Source organism: Sarcophilus harrisii, chromosome 4 (assembly GCF_902635505.1).
Source record: "Sarcophilus harrisii chromosome 4, mSarHar1.11, whole genome shotgun sequence".
In the NCBI taxonomy this organism is placed as follows: Eukaryota; Metazoa; Chordata; class Mammalia; order Dasyuromorphia; family Dasyuridae; genus Sarcophilus; species Sarcophilus harrisii.
The window spans coordinates 91,257,739-91,276,805 of record NC_045429.1 but is presented as its reverse complement, the minus strand read 5'-3'; the positions used below and the strand labels follow the sequence as shown (position 1 = coordinate 91,276,805).

Below are 19,067 nucleotides of genomic sequence, written 5' to 3'. Positions count from 1 at the left end.
CTTTGAATCAGACAAGAGAGCACTTAAGGCCACCTATTTGATGTGAGACAATGTTTCTGTTAGCTATATTTGGATGATGGCTCTCCTCACCATTGGTGCTTGCTGAATGTTTTGTAGTAAGATAATTGTAAGCAAGAATTGGAGGGCGGAGGGAGAGAAATGAGAGGCACTTGGCGGCAGGACAAGGAGGAGGAGAGAGGCTGGAGACTTTGGACTCCAGAATCCAGGATACATCTTTGGCAAGCCTGCCTCTGTCACTTCTCCCCCTAAAGATCAAGGACTTTGATTTATCTTGACTCTGGATGACCCTGAGGCTCTCCAGGGAGCTAGCCCATACTTTACAAGGATTTTCTTGACAAAGATATTGGAGTGATCTAGCTTATTTTATAGATGAGGAAACTGAGGCAAATAGTATTAGATGTCTTGCCCAGGGTTTCACAATTATTAAGTGTCTAAGGCCAGATTTGAAGCCAGGAAGAGACTCCAGACTTCTTGACTCCAGGCCTGGCACTCTATTCACTTTCTCCCCTGGCTACCTAAATAACATAAGTACATGCTAGTTTTAGGAGAGAAACACTAACAACTAGATAGGTAGGAGAATGGGAAAGGGCTTATAAAGAAGCAGAACTGAGTCATGCTGATTGGTGAGTTAGTGGGTTAAAAAACACCTCAATTCACCCGACACAGCCAACCACAGACTTCCCCTATTGTTGTATCCCAGAACATCAAAGTCTACTTAGTGACAACATCATGTTCTGCTTGTGGAGGGTCTTTCTCCCAGGACCACTACCTTTTATGTGTTAATCTTGACTCTGGTCACAATAACCAAATCAATATCATCATTGGTACTAGAAAGGAAAGGACAAGCTACTACCCTGTGGCTCCACTCCCAATTTTAGTGATTATCTAGACAAAAACTCTATTGCTTGACTTCTACTCCTGTTTTAATATTATAACTTCCTACTAGAATATAACCTCCTGGGTGTAGGATTGTGCCAGTTTTGTTTCTATAAACTTGGAACTTAGCACTGGGCCTGGCACATAATAGGAATTTAGTACATACTTGTTAATTAATCTCCAAAAACATTTTAATATGTGAAAATGGAAAAGGAATGAAATATTATGAGATTACCTTGTGCAGCAATATATTTCCTTGGCTCTTTGAAACCCTGTTTAAAAAATGAACAAGTATATCCTATTAATTAGTTTTCAATAATAATAGTAAGATTAGTAGAAGTAACATTAATATTAACAATTGACATTTTTAGAACATCTTGTATAAACATGAAGCTTGAAAGCTGTATTGAAAGCTGTAGAAAATATATGCTACAGGGTAATAATCCCAATTTTAATTGAGGAAAATGAGATTCAAAATAATTGACTATTTTATTTATGGTAATGTGTATTAAAGTTAGGATTTAAACTCAAGTCCAAAATTCTCTCTGGCATAATTTAATGAGCATATTTCCTTGGAATTACAATGGAAATAAGAGAAGATCACCACAAACATTCCAAATCTGGAGTATGAATTTTCTAGATATTTTTAAATTAGGGTTTGTTTGTTTTTTGACATAATGATTGAGCAGCTTAATTTGCACTTGAAAATGACATTTATAGCCAGGGTGTATTTTGTCTCTGAATCTAGTGTGAAAATCAGAGTTTAAAGGTGATCTAAGTGATCATCTCTATTTTATCCCAGATTCCAAATCAAATACCTATCCTAACTAGAATTCTCTAGCTCTAATGTTTCATCTCCTTCTTTCCTTTCAATGTCAAGGTTTTGAAATAATCTGTTTAATCTCACTAAGTGAATTTCTGAACTTCTTTATGGTTAATTAGCTACTGAACTCTTGTTTTAGTCTGATTTCCCCTACAACATTTTAGAAAATGTGGGATTTAACAAGTACTGATGTCTTCATTGTCATTAAATTTAACAATCTGGGCAAAAGGCCGAAGCATAAACTTTGCCTCATCTCAATCCTTCTCTTCCAAACCATAGCACTTCTCCCTATATGAGATCTACCATATTATCTTCTCTCTCTATCTTTTTACCATCATTACTTTATATAGTAGGATCAAAGAATTAGACCTGAAACAACCTTAGAGTTCACTTCATTTAACTTTTTTTCTTTTTACCGTTATTTAATCATTGCCTAGATCATTAAGTGTAACTTCCTAATCATCAGATTTCATGTGTTCAATTTGTTTACTAATTAGACAAATTTTGTTAATTGCAAACTCACTTCTGAGCAAAGCATTCTTCTCCCCCAAACATATAAATGCCCAAATCCATTTTTTTTATACTGTGGATGTCAAAGTAGTGTTCTATGCTTTTTGTTTCGATTTTTATGCTGCCTAGATTAATTTTTTTCTTCCCATTCCTCATGCCAGAAAAGTGGCCTCCCTTTTAATAGCATTAAAATAGCATATAAATTTCTACTTTCATGGAGCTTTCCCTAATAAATGAGGAAAGAGAAAACACTTCTCTCTACCTAACTTGACCTAGTGTAGGAATGACATGTCTGTATTGAATGACTCAATCTTCTCAATAATAAATTTCACATTACCCACTACAAATAAACTGTGCCTACTTCTGACCTATGCATTATGTTTCTATATATGTATATGTGTCCATATATATAAATTGTACTTTTATGTGCCTTTCTGTATATCCTACTAATGCTCCTGTACATTTATAGTTTTTTCCCCCTTTAGGTTTGAATCCTTAAAGGCAGAGCCTGCATCTATATTAACTTTGCTGCCTTTCAAAAATACAGTTAGGCAAACATTTTTAATAATGTATATGCTCACTTTATATAATATTATAAAAATTCCTATAGATGTTATTAGAAACATATGAGAGGAAGATTGCTGATGAGGGAAGACTTTTTCTGGCTGAATTGATTTCCACACAACACACCTAATTTGGTGTAAATTCCAAATTATTGGAATTAAAATCCATGACATTTTTGAAATATAATTAGAACTGTCATAACAATATTAAATTAATGCTTGGCAACTATACTGATGATAAGCAAAAGAAAAAGGGAAAATATTCATTGCATTTCTCTTAAATGACAAGAGAACTAGACAGTTGGAATGTTGTTTTAACTTACATCCACATAACTTGCATTGATATAGTCTGATCCAGCATCTCCATTTATCTCAGAGAGTTCAACACGATTATGATCATCTAGTTATGATTAAAAAGAAAGAAAAGAAAGTTATGAAATAAACTATCATATGGAGTACATAGGGTTTTTTGTTTGTTTTGGGTTATGTTTATACATAAACACATACATATATGTATATATATATATTAATGATCTCATTGATGTAGAAATCTCTTCCACTAAAATGGACACCCTAGAAACTATAAACCTTAGAAAGTTTTGTGGGGTGTTGCAGGGGAGTGTTAAATAATTTGCCTGGGGTCACATAGCCAACGTGTAGCAGATACAAGTCCTGAACCAAGTCTGCCCATACAATATTTCTCAGGCTAAGTAAGCATAGTAAATTCTGAAAAACAATTACATGCAAATACTTACAGGGAAGGATGTCAATATAACGGTTTTTGTTCTGATTAAGGGGTTTGCGTGCATCTTTACTTGAAAACTTGCTGAATACCCTTGGAATGCTCTGTAAGACATAATATTCCTTTATTTCAGATCATATACTTCTATAAGTATCAGTTGCCTTCCTGCCTAAATGACTAACACAATGACAAGTTTCTGATTAAACCTGACAATAGAAACATTTACAAATAATTAATTTGTTTTAAGATATTAGAATTTTCCTTTAGTACTTTAAGAAAAAAATGTTAGAAGATAAAATGAATTTAAAATTTCATTTCACACTTCATTTTTGAAAACTAATAAATAGAAGTATGGATGGAATCCTTTACATAAATTATATAATATAGTATGTATATTATATATATATGTTATACATGTGCATATCTGTGTCTAATGGTAACCATCTCTAAGATGTGGGAAAGGGATAGAGAAGGAAAAAAGAAAAAAAAGGGCACTACATTGATAATTATTATATATTTAAAAGGAATACAAAGTTGTACATCATAGATTGGCAATTTCATGTGAAATCATCTTTCTTATACTATAGGATAAAAATGCTTGTTTTATTCTATAAATTAAAAACAAAATAAATAAATGCAAACAATTAAGGAAAAATGTTTGATTTTTTTAGATGTATTTATCTTGTTTGTACATAGTTGTTTGAATTTTGTCTCTCCTATTAGATCAAGATTTTTGAAAACCTGGACCATCTTTCTTTCTTTGTTATCCTCAGCACATAGTAGGCACACAATAAGTGTTGACTGACTGTAAATTTGGGGATTTCCAAAACAACAAAGTATATTTTATTACATAACGTTAAATGTCAAGTCAAGTGTGATTCAACAAAGTTAATATTGAGTTATTCGGATATATGATAGAGAAAGTTTGGTTGCATTTTAAAAGACACATACCTGAAATTCAGCCAGAAAAAGTCTTCCCTCATCAGCAATCTTCCTCTTATATGTTTCTAATAACATCTCTGCAGGGATTGGCTCCACGTTCATTATTTGTTTTTCATCATCTTTAAAAAAAAGTTTTTGAAAAATCCAAAGTCATTTTATATGTATAATTCTAAAGTATTTTTTTACCTTTTACAAAAGGAACTTAGGTCTTTAGCAAACTTTACTAAAGGAATGAAGCAGATCAATTAATGAATAAACACACTGAAATTCCCTTGTTTCTATTCTTGTTGCTCTGAAGATCACTATCTAGTTATTTCCATGCCTCTATAACTGCTTTACATCATTTATAGGAGGACAGAGACTTTGGTCCCTTAGTCATGTAATGACTCCCATGTTTCTATTCACAGACAACTAGGTAGCACATTGCATAGAGTGCCAGATCTGTAGTCAGGAAATTTAAATTTAGCCATAAACATGTATCAGCTGGGTGATCCTGGGCATTTTCACTTAACCTTATTTGCCTGAATTTATTCATCTATAAAATTAGCTGGAGAAGAAAGTGGCAAACCTGTCTAGTATTTAGCCAAGAAAACCTCAATAAGGATCAAAACTGAAAAACAATACTTAATTCACTTAGGACAAAATAAAAACTCCTTAGTTTTCCATTTATAGATCTTGGTGATCTAATTCAACCTACTTTCTTTCTTTTCCTGATTATTATCTATCTACTGTGAGTACTTAGTTACCTATGGGTTTTCTCCTCCATTGAAAATTAGAAAAAATTAGCCTTCCCCCCCCCCAATATCTATGATATAGCAGTCATTGTGTTTGAATTCTTTACAAATATTTTCTCATTTAATCTCACAACAACCCTGAGAAGCAGACACTATTCTATTTCCATTTTACAACCAAGGACACTAAGGCAGACAACAGATAAGAGACTTGCTTGAGTCACACAGCTAGTAAGTTGTGAAACTAAATTTGAACTCAGGTCTTCTTGACTCCAGTCTCAGTGTTCAATTCACCTAGCTGCTTCAGTCTCACTCTTAGAGAGTGGGGATTCTTTCTTTCTTTCTTTCTTTTTTTTTTTTTTTTTGGTATCCCCATCATTTAGGATAGTGCCCAGTACATAGTACATTTAAGAAAAATAATTAGCAGAAACATTTTATTTCATCCCCATTTACCCCATTAAAAAAAAAAAAAAGAAAACCATTCCATAAAATGAATATCCATTGTAAAGCATATCAAATTCTCTCATGGGCCATGTTTAAATACATATTAGTTTACTGATTAATGGGTAGAAGTTAGAAAGTAATTTTTTTTCCCTTGCCTGGAAGTTCATTGTTAGAAAAGTCTACGAGATTCTATCACACCTTCTGTCCCTGTGATTGGAATATGGAGTCACAAACTCTAAAACCTCCATTTAAGGATGGAGCTTCATTCTAACATCTCATTTTTTCCCAGGCAGCATTTCTTTGGGTACCGCCCTTATCTGTCTGTTCCCAACCCAGCATTCCCCAACCACACACTCAAGCTTTTTAGCTTTCTTTTGTGTGTTGTCTTCCTCCATTAGTTTGTAAATTCCAGAGGATAGAGACCATCTTTTATGTATTTGTATCCTCTTTTTTTTTTTAGTAAAGTTCCTAGCACATAGTATGCACTTAATTTATTTTCATTGATTGAGACGGACAAACTGAATGACTGACTTGTTCTATTTCACATTTCAAAGGAGGACAAATTAAGTGGAAACAAACTCTAATGGGAAAAGCTCAATTATTGATTAGTTCAATTCTTACTGAGTGCTACATACCAGGTACTGTATTAGGTGCTACAGTGAAGGATGGACAAAGATGAGTAAGATAAGGACTCTATAATTAAGAAATACTGCAGTTTAGTGAGTACTAGCTTCCCACATTTTTCCAGGTTCTGATCTACATAAGTATCAGATCCATAAGACAAAACTTTGCAGGTCTAAGAAGTCTATAAGATATGAAAAAAAAAAAACCACTTCTACATGTACATGAGACATGTACATGCTTGAATAAAAGCCCTAGAGAGTACTCTACCTCCCCACCCCCAAAGCCCAAGTGTGTAGAACTGCTTTGGAATTTGGCAATTTTTGATGTTTCATGTTGGAAAACAGTCCCCTTTTTGAGGGCAATTTTTTAAAATACAGTTTTCTATTTTTCTAATTTTAGTGTCTAATTCTTAAAAGTTATCACTTACTCTAAAATGAATCATTTTCTTCACAGGAAAAGAGAAGCTGAAGAAGACTATAGAAGAAAAAGTTGTTTTGTCCCTGAATAAGAAACTTTTTTTCTGTCACGCTAAATTTCTGATATGCAAGCCTAATTATGTATCTCCTCTGCTTAAAAATCTTGGGTGAATTTCTGTTGTATTTCAAAGAAATTACAAATCTTTTTTCCTGGCATTCCCATCCTTTTGGTGACTGATTCCAACCTTTCTTTCCAATCTTATTTCCAATCTTTTCACTCCCATTTTACACAATTCCTCATTACATTCTCTAGCCAAACTAAACAATTCTTTTTTTCCCTATTATTCACTCAATATCTTTCTTTCTGCTATTTCCTATTCAAGGAATACATTCCCTTTCTTCCTCACATATAGTAATATTGCCTATCTTTAAAGGCTTAATTTTTTAATGAGTGAAAGGCTAAGTTAAATTATTCTCACAAATTTCTATTGTTACCTCAAAGGTCATATTAAAGATGTATTATTTGTACTGGCAGACAACATTATTTTAATGACAATTAACAAAGATAGAAAAAATATTTTCCAATAGCAAAAATTTTAAGTGCTTACCTCTTGTAACAAGTTCTGTCTGTTCATCTGTACTACTGTTAAAAAAAAAAAAAAGGATTATGACAGAGTACTAGTTAAATATCATTACCTTGTGATCTTCCAATTGGTAAGGTCCTAGTCAACTCAAATTATTTTTCCTATACTTATCTGTATATAATGACTTGTTAAGATATGTGCTAAATTCTACTGTAATATGCCTATTCCAAGCTTCTTGGCTACCCCACACCTGGCTAATAGGTTCTTGACAATTCATGTCTTATGGAGTCAAGACTTTTGGCTAAAATGTATTACTGTATTTTTTCCCAGTTTTAGAGAAATGACTTACCTTGATCTTCTTTTGTGTAGATCATAGATTTTATAAAGAACAATTAATAAAATTATTGATGTCACAATAATCAAAAATGTCAGAAACATGATGAGTGCATGGGAATTATCTATAAAATAAAAATAATAATGAACTTAGAAAGTTTAACAAAATATTTCTGTGAAATATCTTTAAAACATCATTTTAGATTACTAACATTTTTTGTACAGTTTTCATACTTAACTTTATACCAACTGAAGCCCCCTGAAAAAAATCACTAAATTAAAAGTATTCATTCATTAGGCTAAAGTAGTATTGCAAGCATTTGAGGTCATGGTCTTTATATATAACAATTCCCAAATGGGTACAAATCAGAGAAAATCTAAAACTTTTTTTGTAATGTTAATTCAAGTCAAGGCACACATTCATTAAGTAGATATAAAGTGAAAGTTATGGTACTCCATAGGAGGCTTACACAAAAAGAAAACTGGCACAATCTCTGCCCTCAAAGAATATTCAATCTAATAAAATAATGACTGGCATTATTTTTATTAATCAAATTGTAATCTTAATGCACTTCTAAAAATAGTATGTATGTAGAATGCTTCAAAGCCTCTCACCTATTTTGACATTTTTTTAAGAATCCTAGAATTATAGGACTGAAGAGATCTATAATTTTTTATTATCCCAACAAATAAGAAGAAATATGCCTAAGACTGGCCTCATATATTGAAGAAATAGATGGCTTTTTAAATGGTATGATTTCAATGGCTTCAGGCATTGGCAATTTCCCCATCTCTAATGAGACTTCTGGGGCTTTAATATCTTTAGTCCCTTTATCCAGGATGCATGTTAATACCCAATTCAAAATATACACAAATTCAATAAATGTGGATACAGACTGTGATTTCATTTTTATAAGGAACTCCTGGATGAACAAGCCCTCTCTATGAATATTTGTAAGCATCTTCTCTGAAACTGATGGTCATACAGTATTGACCAGAGCAAAGGAGCTAACTGATTTTTTGAATAATTTTCCACAAAGATAGCATGTGTTATTAGAAAGGCTTAAGCCCAGGTCTTTCTGAATTTAAGACCAGTTCTTTCTTTATTATGAAGTGCTTTTCTTCCTCTTCCACTAGGAACTATCATCCCAATAACTTCAATTCTTTTTTTTTTTCTTTCTTTTTAAAATAGTATTTTATTTTTCCAAATACAAGCAAAGGTAGCTCTTAACATTTACCTCTGCAAAACCTCTCTCCTCTTCCCTTCCCTTCCCCAAGACAGCAAGCAATCCCATATAGGTTAAATACATGCATATTTCCATATTCATCATGAATAACTTCTAAACATATTTCCATATTTGTCATGAATAACTTCAGTTCTTAATTCAACTTGGCAGATGTTTCATGTCTGTGGATGACCCTGTTGTTTTGGGCGAGAGAATTAAGAAAGGCCATAGGAACTTATATCTTTAGCTTATATCTACAAGTTGCATCTCATTATCTATTGCCTTTCTGTTTTAATTCCTTTAAGGATTAACTATTTCTTTATACTAATTTTGAGTATAAAGATTCCTTTGAGATGCATTTTTAAAAACCATTCTTCTAATTACTATTTATAATAATAATAATAATAAAGGTGACATTTACAAAGTAAGTATCTAAATAATTTTACAAATATTATCTTATTAGTTCCTTATAACAACTCTGGGAACTAAGTGCTATTATTACCCCCATTTAATAAATGAGGAAAATATAGATTCAGCTTTCTGTTCAGTTGACTCCATTGTCCCAGGATTGTCCTAATTAAGTTTTAAAAGGACATAACATCACATATTGATTTTCAGGGATAGATTTTTCTTTTCTTGATCAAAATAAATCTTGAAAACTATCCAGTAAATCTGAGAGGGGATTTAATCTTTGTCACTTGGAGGAATACCTACAGGGTTAAATACTTATCATATTTTTCTGCCTATTATTTCACAAAATCTCTCAATGAGAAGGAATGACAAAGGATATTTTGCCCAATCCAAGCTAGGCCAGAATCCTTACCATGAAAAGTGGGATTCTGTGAATAATCTCAGAAGTTTATTTTCCTTTCTATTAAACTTTCCTTCACTTTTAATTGCATGCTAGTAGGCATACTTATACCCTTTGCTACATATATATATATATACACCATAGATGTGCCATAGTGAAAAAGTTCCATTTTTAAAAATACAATTTTAGCAGTTATAAATATGGGTATTGGTCTTTAAAGCATTCAAATATCTATTTTTAACAACACAGTTTTTCAATAGTAGTACCAATTAATTGCATTTAATAGTTTTTTTGGTAGGTAGATAGATGATGTAACTTACATCTTGTTTTTATTATTCTATGATCTGGCTCTCCAAAATTCTTCGAATTGAAAGCGTAGAGCTGAATATAATGCAAGAAACATGCACAAACACAATTTTAATTTTAATAATATAATGCACTTAACAATGCAATAATTAAAAGTAAATCATGTATGTTTTTAAAATAATACAATATTGAATCCTCTGGCCTGAGAATATATAAAATTATATATATTATAAAATAAATTATTATTATATAATTTATTTATAAATAAATTATTATATTATTATTATAATTATATTATAAATATAAATAAATGTTATGCCAAAGTAATATTTTTTTCTTAAAGAAAATAATATAGGAAATCTAAAAGTATGCAATAGAAACTGCTTTGTCTTCCTCTCCTCCTCCTCCATTCATTCTGGGCCATGGTTTTCTTTATCTATAGAATGAGTGTGGATTTGATGGCATTTAATTTCCTCTCAAAGCTGTCTTTATGAGTTAGATGACACATGAGCAATAGGATCCTTACAATGATTTTATATCATACTGCTAATTAATCTGAAATAAACATTAGCTTTAATATTTGTGTGTATGTGTGTGCATATACAAGTGAATGAGCTGCTTGTAAGGATGGTTTCTAGAAAAAAAATTTATAAAAATCTTCTTTAAAAATACCAAGTGGTCCATCAACTAAGACTCTCAAGTAGTAGTTCTTGTTTAACTAGTATCAGTTAATGATAAGCTAGCTGAATTGATAAATTACAGAACAACAACAACCACAAATAGGAGTAAAAATGTTCCTACCTTAAATAGCATGACCAGTAGCTTCTCCAATTCTAAGCCTGAGTATGAGATCTAGTGATCCTTATCACAGTGATTCATTTGCAAGAGTTAGGATCTATTCTATGCTCTCTTCAAGTCCTTAAAAAAGCCAAGTTCTGCCCACCCTCAACTGCTAGGGAAAAGTGCCAAGACAACTAAATCCATGAAAAAAAAAAAGGAAGACTATTAATTTGGGATTAGCTCTTCCTCTGAAAAGATATCAAAGATCATTATAAAAAAACAGAGGTAGTACCAAGGTGACAGACCCACTGATACATTCAATTAAGGAATAGGGAACTATTCAGTCAGGAAAACAAGACCAGCCATGAAGATTTTTGGCTATTTGTCAGCTCCATTTCATTTTATGGCATGTAAATACTTGAGATCCTGAAATGAAAATGCATTTGGAACCTAACATTGAATAATTGAATAATTGAATAATAATATAGTTCAAAAACAACTATATGCTAATAATTCAAAATAAGCAAGGTATATATTTTTGGTTTAAGTTATAATTTGCTTTCCCCATGTAATGATGTTAAGCTGTCACTGAGCCCTATATCCTCTCTCATTGTACTATCCTTGTGACAAATAACTTTCATAAACAAAATGTTTAGCTAAATTTGAAAATGTATGGTCATAGAGCAGGGAGAAATCAATTGACTATGTAATGCAAACATATCAGTCCAATATCAAACCCTTATAAGAAGAATGTCTGATATAGCTAATATTATAATGTAACAATCTTTGGCTTTTTTTAAAAGCCTGGCAAGCATTTATTAAAAACTGAGAAGCTAAAAATTTCTAAATATAATAAAATATATATAAGGACATGCCATAATTTGAACATGAGGCAGATAAATTTGAAATTTGGATCAACAAATCAAGTATGTATTGTTTCCTTCAAATGTCCAGCACAATTAGACAAAGATTTAATCAGATTTTTAAAGGTTAAAAATGTGTCTTACCGTAAAATTATGAGTAGTCATGAAAGGAAGATTTTCCAGTGTAAATTTGCAAATTTTGTTCTCTATAGGTTGCTTATTGTACGGAGGTGTCACATTCAAATAGTAGATCAAACTGGGACCATGCGTTTTATCTGGCTCCTTGCATAGCACTGTTACAGTATTATCACCCATTAAAACTACATCCATGTCTTTAACCTTGTCTGGTTCTATTTGAAAAAAAAGAATGACATCTTTTCAGTTTTCATCATTCATAAGTCAACTATAAGTCTTTGGAAACATCTACTTTTAAAATAATCCATTAATTTACATTACAAGATTTTCAATACATTAATAACTATAAAGTCTAAAATTTATTCCTTGGTGGGAATGAACACAGAATGCATGGATCTATCATCTTATAGGTATTCTCCACATGTTTTGACACCTATTTTACCCTATATATAAACACGTGTGTTCAAATATATACTATATAGTCATACATGTGTATGTGTACAAAATGTGTTATCTATTAACATATGCACATATATTGCTACACTCCTACATATACAGATGAATGATCTGTTTCAGTGGCTCATCCTACTTGAAATTATAACATAGAAGATTAACAACCTGTTTTCACAGGCTCTGCAATACCTTTTCTATTGATGTATTCAATACAATAGCATCTGTAAACAGAAACACATAGAGATCCTTAATATCTATGGGGAATGCCTCTTCTATGAACACCATTTCATTTGATATTAACATTGGAAGGTTATTAAATAAAATCACCTACATTATTGTGTCTATCAAGAAATCTTAGAAGATCTTAACGTGTGAATCTGAGTCATAATTATTTACAAATAACTGACATTGATATTTTTGTATTCTATGAACTTTTTTTAAAAAATTGAAAGAGCTTAGTATAGTGGAGAGAGAGCATTGGACTTAAAACCCCCAAATCCGAGTTTTCATCATTTACTAGCTGGGTTACCAATGAATAAGTTACTTAATTTCCTTCAATTTCAGGTAGTTTTTAATTGGGATTTTTGTTGTTATTATTTCTTTTTTTTAAGTGAAATTTCAACAATAATATTTATAGTGCCTACCTCCCAGCTTTGTTCTCAGAATCAAAAGAAATAATGTATATAATAATGTCTGTAAAAATTTTGGAAAACTTAAAATAATATATTATTATCAGACAAGTTATTATTATAATTGAATGCATATAGTGATGTGATCTGATATAGAATGTTATTTGTGAAAGATTTCCTGGTACCTTCTGAGGATTTCCTCAGGAATTTTCTTTTTATTTTGGAAAACATTCTCACAATTTTTTAAACAAATGAAAGAGACAGTAGCTAGATCAATAGTAACATTTCCAGAGTATCTTTGTTTTGGTAATAATTATATCAGTGACTTTTTCCAACCATTTTGCATTTTTTCATCCTTCATATTTCTTGAGAATTGATTTTTAAATATCAAAATTGTATCTCCTCTTGCATAGACTTCCTCTCCATATATCTGGTATGCAACAGTAACTCTCTCCATTTTTAGTGCCATGTCTATATTTTCATTTAATAAATTGGGGATTATGATATTAGAGTATCAAAGTAATGACTCAGCTGCCATTTATGATAATAATTGTTTTTATGTTAATCTTTTGTTCTTTTTACAGTTTCACCCTTACACGATATTGAGATTATTTGATCTCACACCAAGACAACCTCCCCAAAATAGCTTGAAATTTTAGTGTCCTATCTGAGAAAATGTTGAAATTGTGAGTTGGAAGGCTTTGCTTATTTATAATAATTCTGATTAATTTAGCAATATATATTTTTAACACCATCAACTATTAAGAATCTTTTTTCAATCCCAGAAGGAAGTCACTAATAGTAGTTATAAAACCTACAAACTTTGTAATATGAGGGAACAGATTATCTATAGTAGAAAACAGTGAGGGATAACATTGAAAAATTATCTCAGACCAAAAAAAAATAAGGAAACAGAAAGCTGGGACCATTGAAGATAGAGGCAAAATCCCTGTCCTATTCACTGTCTCAAAATGTTGACCCAGAGGTCAACCAGAAAAAAAATTAAATCAACTTTGAATATTCTCTGTTAAAGACTGCTGAAAAGTGTTTTCTTAAAAGAACTTAGGGAGATTTTGGTCAAAAAAAAGTATAAAAAAATTAAATAACAGTGAGTAAAGGGGTAAGAGATAGTTACTTGAAAAAGGGAGAAATGCTAGACCTGGAGATTGAAAGATTTACATTCAAACCTTGCCTCTAATATTTACAAGCCATTAGGGAAGGACAAATTATTTTACTCTACTCAGTCTAAGTTTTCTTTTGGTTAGAAAGTAGATAATAAAATTCCTAGTGTCTTATTTCACAGCATCATGAAGTTAAAGTAGGTAATAAATAAGACTCTCTAGATACTATACAAAACACTATATTTCAGTTATATATCAAAGGCAATTGATAATGTAGTGGATAGAGCATTGGTTTGGAGTCAGGAAGGCCTAAGTTCAATTCTGGTTTCAAATACTTACTAGTTACATGACTATTTGCCTCAGTTTTCTCAATAGCAAAATAGAAATAGCTGTGAAGATCAAATGAGATGATATTTTTAAATATACTTAGTGTCTAGGACATAAGAGGCTTCAAATAAATGTGAATTGTTATTGTTATTATGATTATTATTTATATTATCACCATTTTCATATTGTGATTGAGGGAAAAGACAAACTGATAAATTTGGTAATTTTTCTATTTTTAAACACTTCAAGATTACAGTAATATTACCTATATATATAATATTCACACATATTTGAATATGCCAAAATAAAACATTTTTAACAATTATATGGTTCTTGAAAACTGTTTTTGCAAAACATTTTACATATATTAGTTCATTTGAACTTCATTAAAACCTTGTAAAATGGTATTATAGTACCAGTTGACAGATAAGGAAACTGAGGCTTACTTGTCAAGAAACATGACTAATAGATATCAAAGGCTGAATTAAATATAGATTTCCACAGTCCAAGATCAATATTCTGTATTCTATGTACTTCTTGTAAGAGAAAAAATGGTTAGAAATTTTTTCCCAATATGAGCCAATGATCTTATGAGAACAGAGCTTATAAAAACAATTTAAATATATTTTCCATATATTTATGTTTAGATATTAATTTGTAAAATAACATTTGAATTTTATCATTTCTCTAAGAAGATTCATGGGTGAGAGAACAAAGGGGGTGATTATTTATAGGAGACATTGCAACAAAACAAATTAAAAAAAATTTTTTTTGGCTACAGAATGATTTCTCTTCCTTCCAGGAGACTATCTCAAAAGTGTATTTTTAAAATGAAAAATGTTTTTATTGAATTCAGCATGTTTGAATTTAAAACTTCATTTAGTAAACTCATTGTAACATAAAAATAGAATTTTAAAAAATTATCATATTCAAAAATAGAAATTATTACTAACTTCTTTCTGAATAATTTTAAATACAATGAATGCATTTTACTAATTGTTTTAGTTTCTCTTTATTTCCTTTGTATTCCAACACAATGAAACACACTCCTAGATTAAGAAGTCAAAGAATGAGTAGAAAGCAGTTATAGAGCCTCTGTAAACATACCAATTTTTGTTTCAGATGTTTGACATTATTTTTTTACAAAACATTTGGATGCATTCTCCAACGGGGTTAAAAAAAAAAACAACAACAACCTTAATATATCTGAGCATGCAAAGAACAGGACAACTGCAAACATGGGACTCTGAATAATTAAATCAGTGTCCCAATCTATACTGTATTTCACTCTCTCAGGTTTTAAGTAAGACATTTTTCCTGAGTCTGTATACCTTAGTAGATTCATCTACTGCCTTCTAGATTGCTTCAATGTTTTCTAGATCTGATCCTTCTGGAGACTAAGATGAGGACAGCATTCAGGGTCTTGTTAATCTTGAGACAAGAGTTACTCTTTACTGATATTCAAGGTAGCATATAACTATCCTGGTTACAGGGAGGTTGTGAGGAATGTGCTATACAAATGGAATTTGTTAGACTAATCAATATTCTGTTCAAATATGACATGACTACAAGTGTTTAAATAGAACATTCAAAAGTTTCAATTATGTCATTAAAAAAACAAGGAAACAAATATGACTTACTTCCAATATCTGTCTGAAAGAATTCAATCACAGCAAGTGACTCCCTTCGTATTTTTCCTTCTGTGAAGGCTGTTACTGATACATTATACTGTGTATAAGGATCCAACTTTGAAAGATTATACTTGGTTGTAGAATTGGATTCATTATCAGCTATTTAAAAAAAAAAATAATCACATTTTAAAAAATGTAAAATGATCTGGAATGTGTAAACACAGAAAATGCTCTTCTGAATAATATTCAAACGTCCAAATGAAATACATAATTAAGAACTGAAAGTGATCTTATTGCTCTAAATCATGAATTAAATTCATGAGGAAAATGCTTAAATATAAACATTATTTCCCAAATATGTGGTCACATCCTGTTTCATGGCTTAGTTAACATTGGTACTCAGGCCTGAAATTCTTATCTCCTTTCCTTGTATCTTATCTTTCAAGTAGAAATAAATCTCCTCAGGGTTCCTGTATCAAGCTTCATTCAGGATGCTAATATCCTTTCCTTTCCCTCTCTCTCCCACCCCCCCCCACCCCACCCCCACCCCCCGCCCCAGATCCTTGGTTATATTCTAACTACTTGATCAGATAGTGGTCTGGGTCTTGAAACTTCTCTGAATAAATTCCCAATTTTGTCCCCTAATATATTAGACTAGGAAAGTGCTTCCTGATGCTTAAACTCTCAGCATTCCTGACCACTTTCTTTCCTTACTAAGACTGAATGGTATGAAAGACTAACCATGATTCCTGAAATTGGATAGAGAAGAATTCAGTCTACCACCTAGCAGAGAAAAGATGAATTCTACATGTGGCATGAATTATATATTTTTGGGCATGGCCAATGCAGGAGTATCTTTGCTTAACTGCATATTTATTATAAGAAATTTTATGTTATAAGAATTTATAAGAATTTTACTTTCTTTCATTTATTTTACTTTCTTTCATCATTTTTTTTCCAGAGAGAGAAAAGAAGAAAAAAACCATTAATTGAAAAAATAGAATAATTAATTTTTTTAAATTCTTTTAAAGAATGTGAGTTACTTGAGATTAGGAACCATATTCTGCCTTTTTTTTGGTATGCCTATCATTTAATGCAGTATTTGGCACATAACAGGCACCTAATACATGCTTGTTAACTAACTGATTGACAAGGTAATAGCTTGTCATATTTCCAGCTTTAGTATGATTCCTGACACATGATAAAAGCTTGATAGATTAAATACCTCTTAATTAATCAACTGAAGTCCAGGAATACAACACCTTAGAAAGACTAGGAAATTCTGTAAAACATCTTCAAATGGCTATGTTATTTCAAAAGCTGGGGAATCCTAGAGGTTATGGTAGACTTCTTTGAAATTCCTTTACCCTAGCTAAATAGATGTCTCCATGATAATCTGATTCATTCAAGATTCCCTGGAAGGTCATAGGATGGCCTGAAATTAAAGTGATTAAAAATTACCTATCACTGTATTGTTTCTCCGGATGATAAAGCCATGAAAAGAGCCTGAAGGTGCAACCCAAGAAATTTTAATTTCTGTTTCATTTTTTGACACCAATGTCAAACTTCTCGGTGCTGCAGGAACTATGAAAGGAATGAGAGATATTAAAGAAATGATATGAAAACATTAATCTGAAAAAAACATTTTATAAATCTTAAACATACATGAATTCATTAATTAAAACAATTTCATAATTCTATATTAATATTCTTGATATGATTTAACTGGAAACAATTGACTGAATTTAATCTGCTCTTGTAGAATCCTTAGCTTCCTCCAGTCTCAGCTCAAATGCTATCTCCCTCATGAGGTCTTTCCTGTTTTCTCTCAGTTGATAGTGTCTTCTCAAAATAAATTTGCATTCACTATATATTTATTTTGCCATGCCATCTGTGAACATGTTTTTCCCCCATATAAAATATAAACTTCTTGATTATGAACACTGAGTTTTTGTTTTTATATTCCCAGGACTTGACACAACTGCTAGTAGCAAACACTTGACAATTGCTTGTTAAATTGAATTGAATTGAATAATACTTAATGAGTCCTAGAGATTTCTCTTTATGTTTTGACTTAGGGATACTCCAGGAAAATGGGTGGTTGTGAGGCCCTATATCACCTACACATTCTGCTATTCCACTTTTCTCAACTGGATTTTGTGGATTCATAATTTGGACACTTTTCATTGACATCAATTGGAATCACAAAATAATAATTTACCCTATGGAATAATGAAGAATGGTATTATTACTAGTCTCACATTTATAAATTTGAAAATGCTTGTATAAATACTTCTATAGAGGTCCTGTTCCCAGGTGGCAATTCCAGTGAAACCTATAAAATCCTGGGTTTTAAAAAAATGACACAAATTCAACCAGTATTTGGCAAGTGAGAAATAACTAACTAGAAAGCTATTTCAAATTCTACTGTTACTTTTATCAATTACTGCTATTATAGCACAAAAGAAAAAATAAATAAAAAGTTATATTAGTTATAGAAATTATTTTTTCAACAAAGTGTTCAAAAGTATGAAATTTTCCTATAAATTCAGGTTTAATCACAGTAATCAGAAAATGACATATTAAATCAAAAAATGGATACAATAATGGAACTTTCTATATTTTAATTTCTATATTTATCACTGATCTACTGAGGATCAAGGGATAATTTTTCTTCCATCATAATGAAAATCCTAAATATTAATTGCTAATTTATTGAATCTAATAACATTTTAAGCCTAAACATCTTCTCTGTATAGCAGTGTCCATCTTTTTTTTTTCTTTCACAACTAAATGAAAAGGATAGTTTTAGGAAGTTTCTGAAATTTAATCACATCAAAGCAAGAAATAGAAGAAAGAAGTAGCTCTGTCACAGGAATACAGTGATATTAATTATTTGGGGAGCAGGGTGGAGAGTTGGGGGGTAGATTTGTGACTTTTATCTATGTGGGGAATTCTTGGTATGGACCACTACTCCTTTGATGAAAATCAGTATTCTTCTGTGACTTCAATTCTTAGAAAATAACTAAAGCAAAGAGATGTTAGGTGACTTGTCCATAGCTATAGTAAAAGCATATATGTTAAATGCAGGTATTATATTAAGTTCTTGATTCTTTAAAGCCATGCTTTGAAACTGATAAGATAGTTGATTTCCAATTATATTCTTTGAATTTTCA

The 19,067-nt window shown here is 31.2% G+C and overlaps 1 protein-coding gene across 8 annotated transcripts in view; it reads right to left on the bottom strand.

Annotated features, from left to right (window-relative positions):
* The window catches only part of PTPRC (protein tyrosine phosphatase receptor type C), a 133,737-nt gene that overhangs the window by 23,518 nt on the left and 91,152 nt on the right, over nucleotides 1-19,067 (bottom strand). For all 8 annotated transcript variants that reach the window (XM_023501842.2, XM_023501843.2, XM_023501845.2 and 5 more), the window contains 10 exons: nucleotides 17,353-17,475; nucleotides 15,901-16,050; nucleotides 11,740-11,945; nucleotides 9,967-10,027; nucleotides 7,626-7,734; nucleotides 7,301-7,335; nucleotides 4,487-4,596; nucleotides 3,549-3,639; nucleotides 3,117-3,193; nucleotides 1,133-1,169 (listed from right to left, as the gene is read on the bottom strand). In XM_023501842.2, coding sequence (XP_023357610.1) covers nucleotides 1,133-1,169; nucleotides 3,117-3,193; nucleotides 3,549-3,639; nucleotides 4,487-4,596; nucleotides 7,301-7,335; nucleotides 7,626-7,734; nucleotides 9,967-10,027; nucleotides 11,740-11,945; nucleotides 15,901-16,050; nucleotides 17,353-17,475 — 999 coding nt within the window. The remainder of the gene's footprint in view (nucleotides 1-1,132; nucleotides 1,170-3,116; nucleotides 3,194-3,548; nucleotides 3,640-4,486; nucleotides 4,597-7,300; nucleotides 7,336-7,625; nucleotides 7,735-9,966; nucleotides 10,028-11,739; nucleotides 11,946-15,900; nucleotides 16,051-17,352; nucleotides 17,476-19,067) is intronic.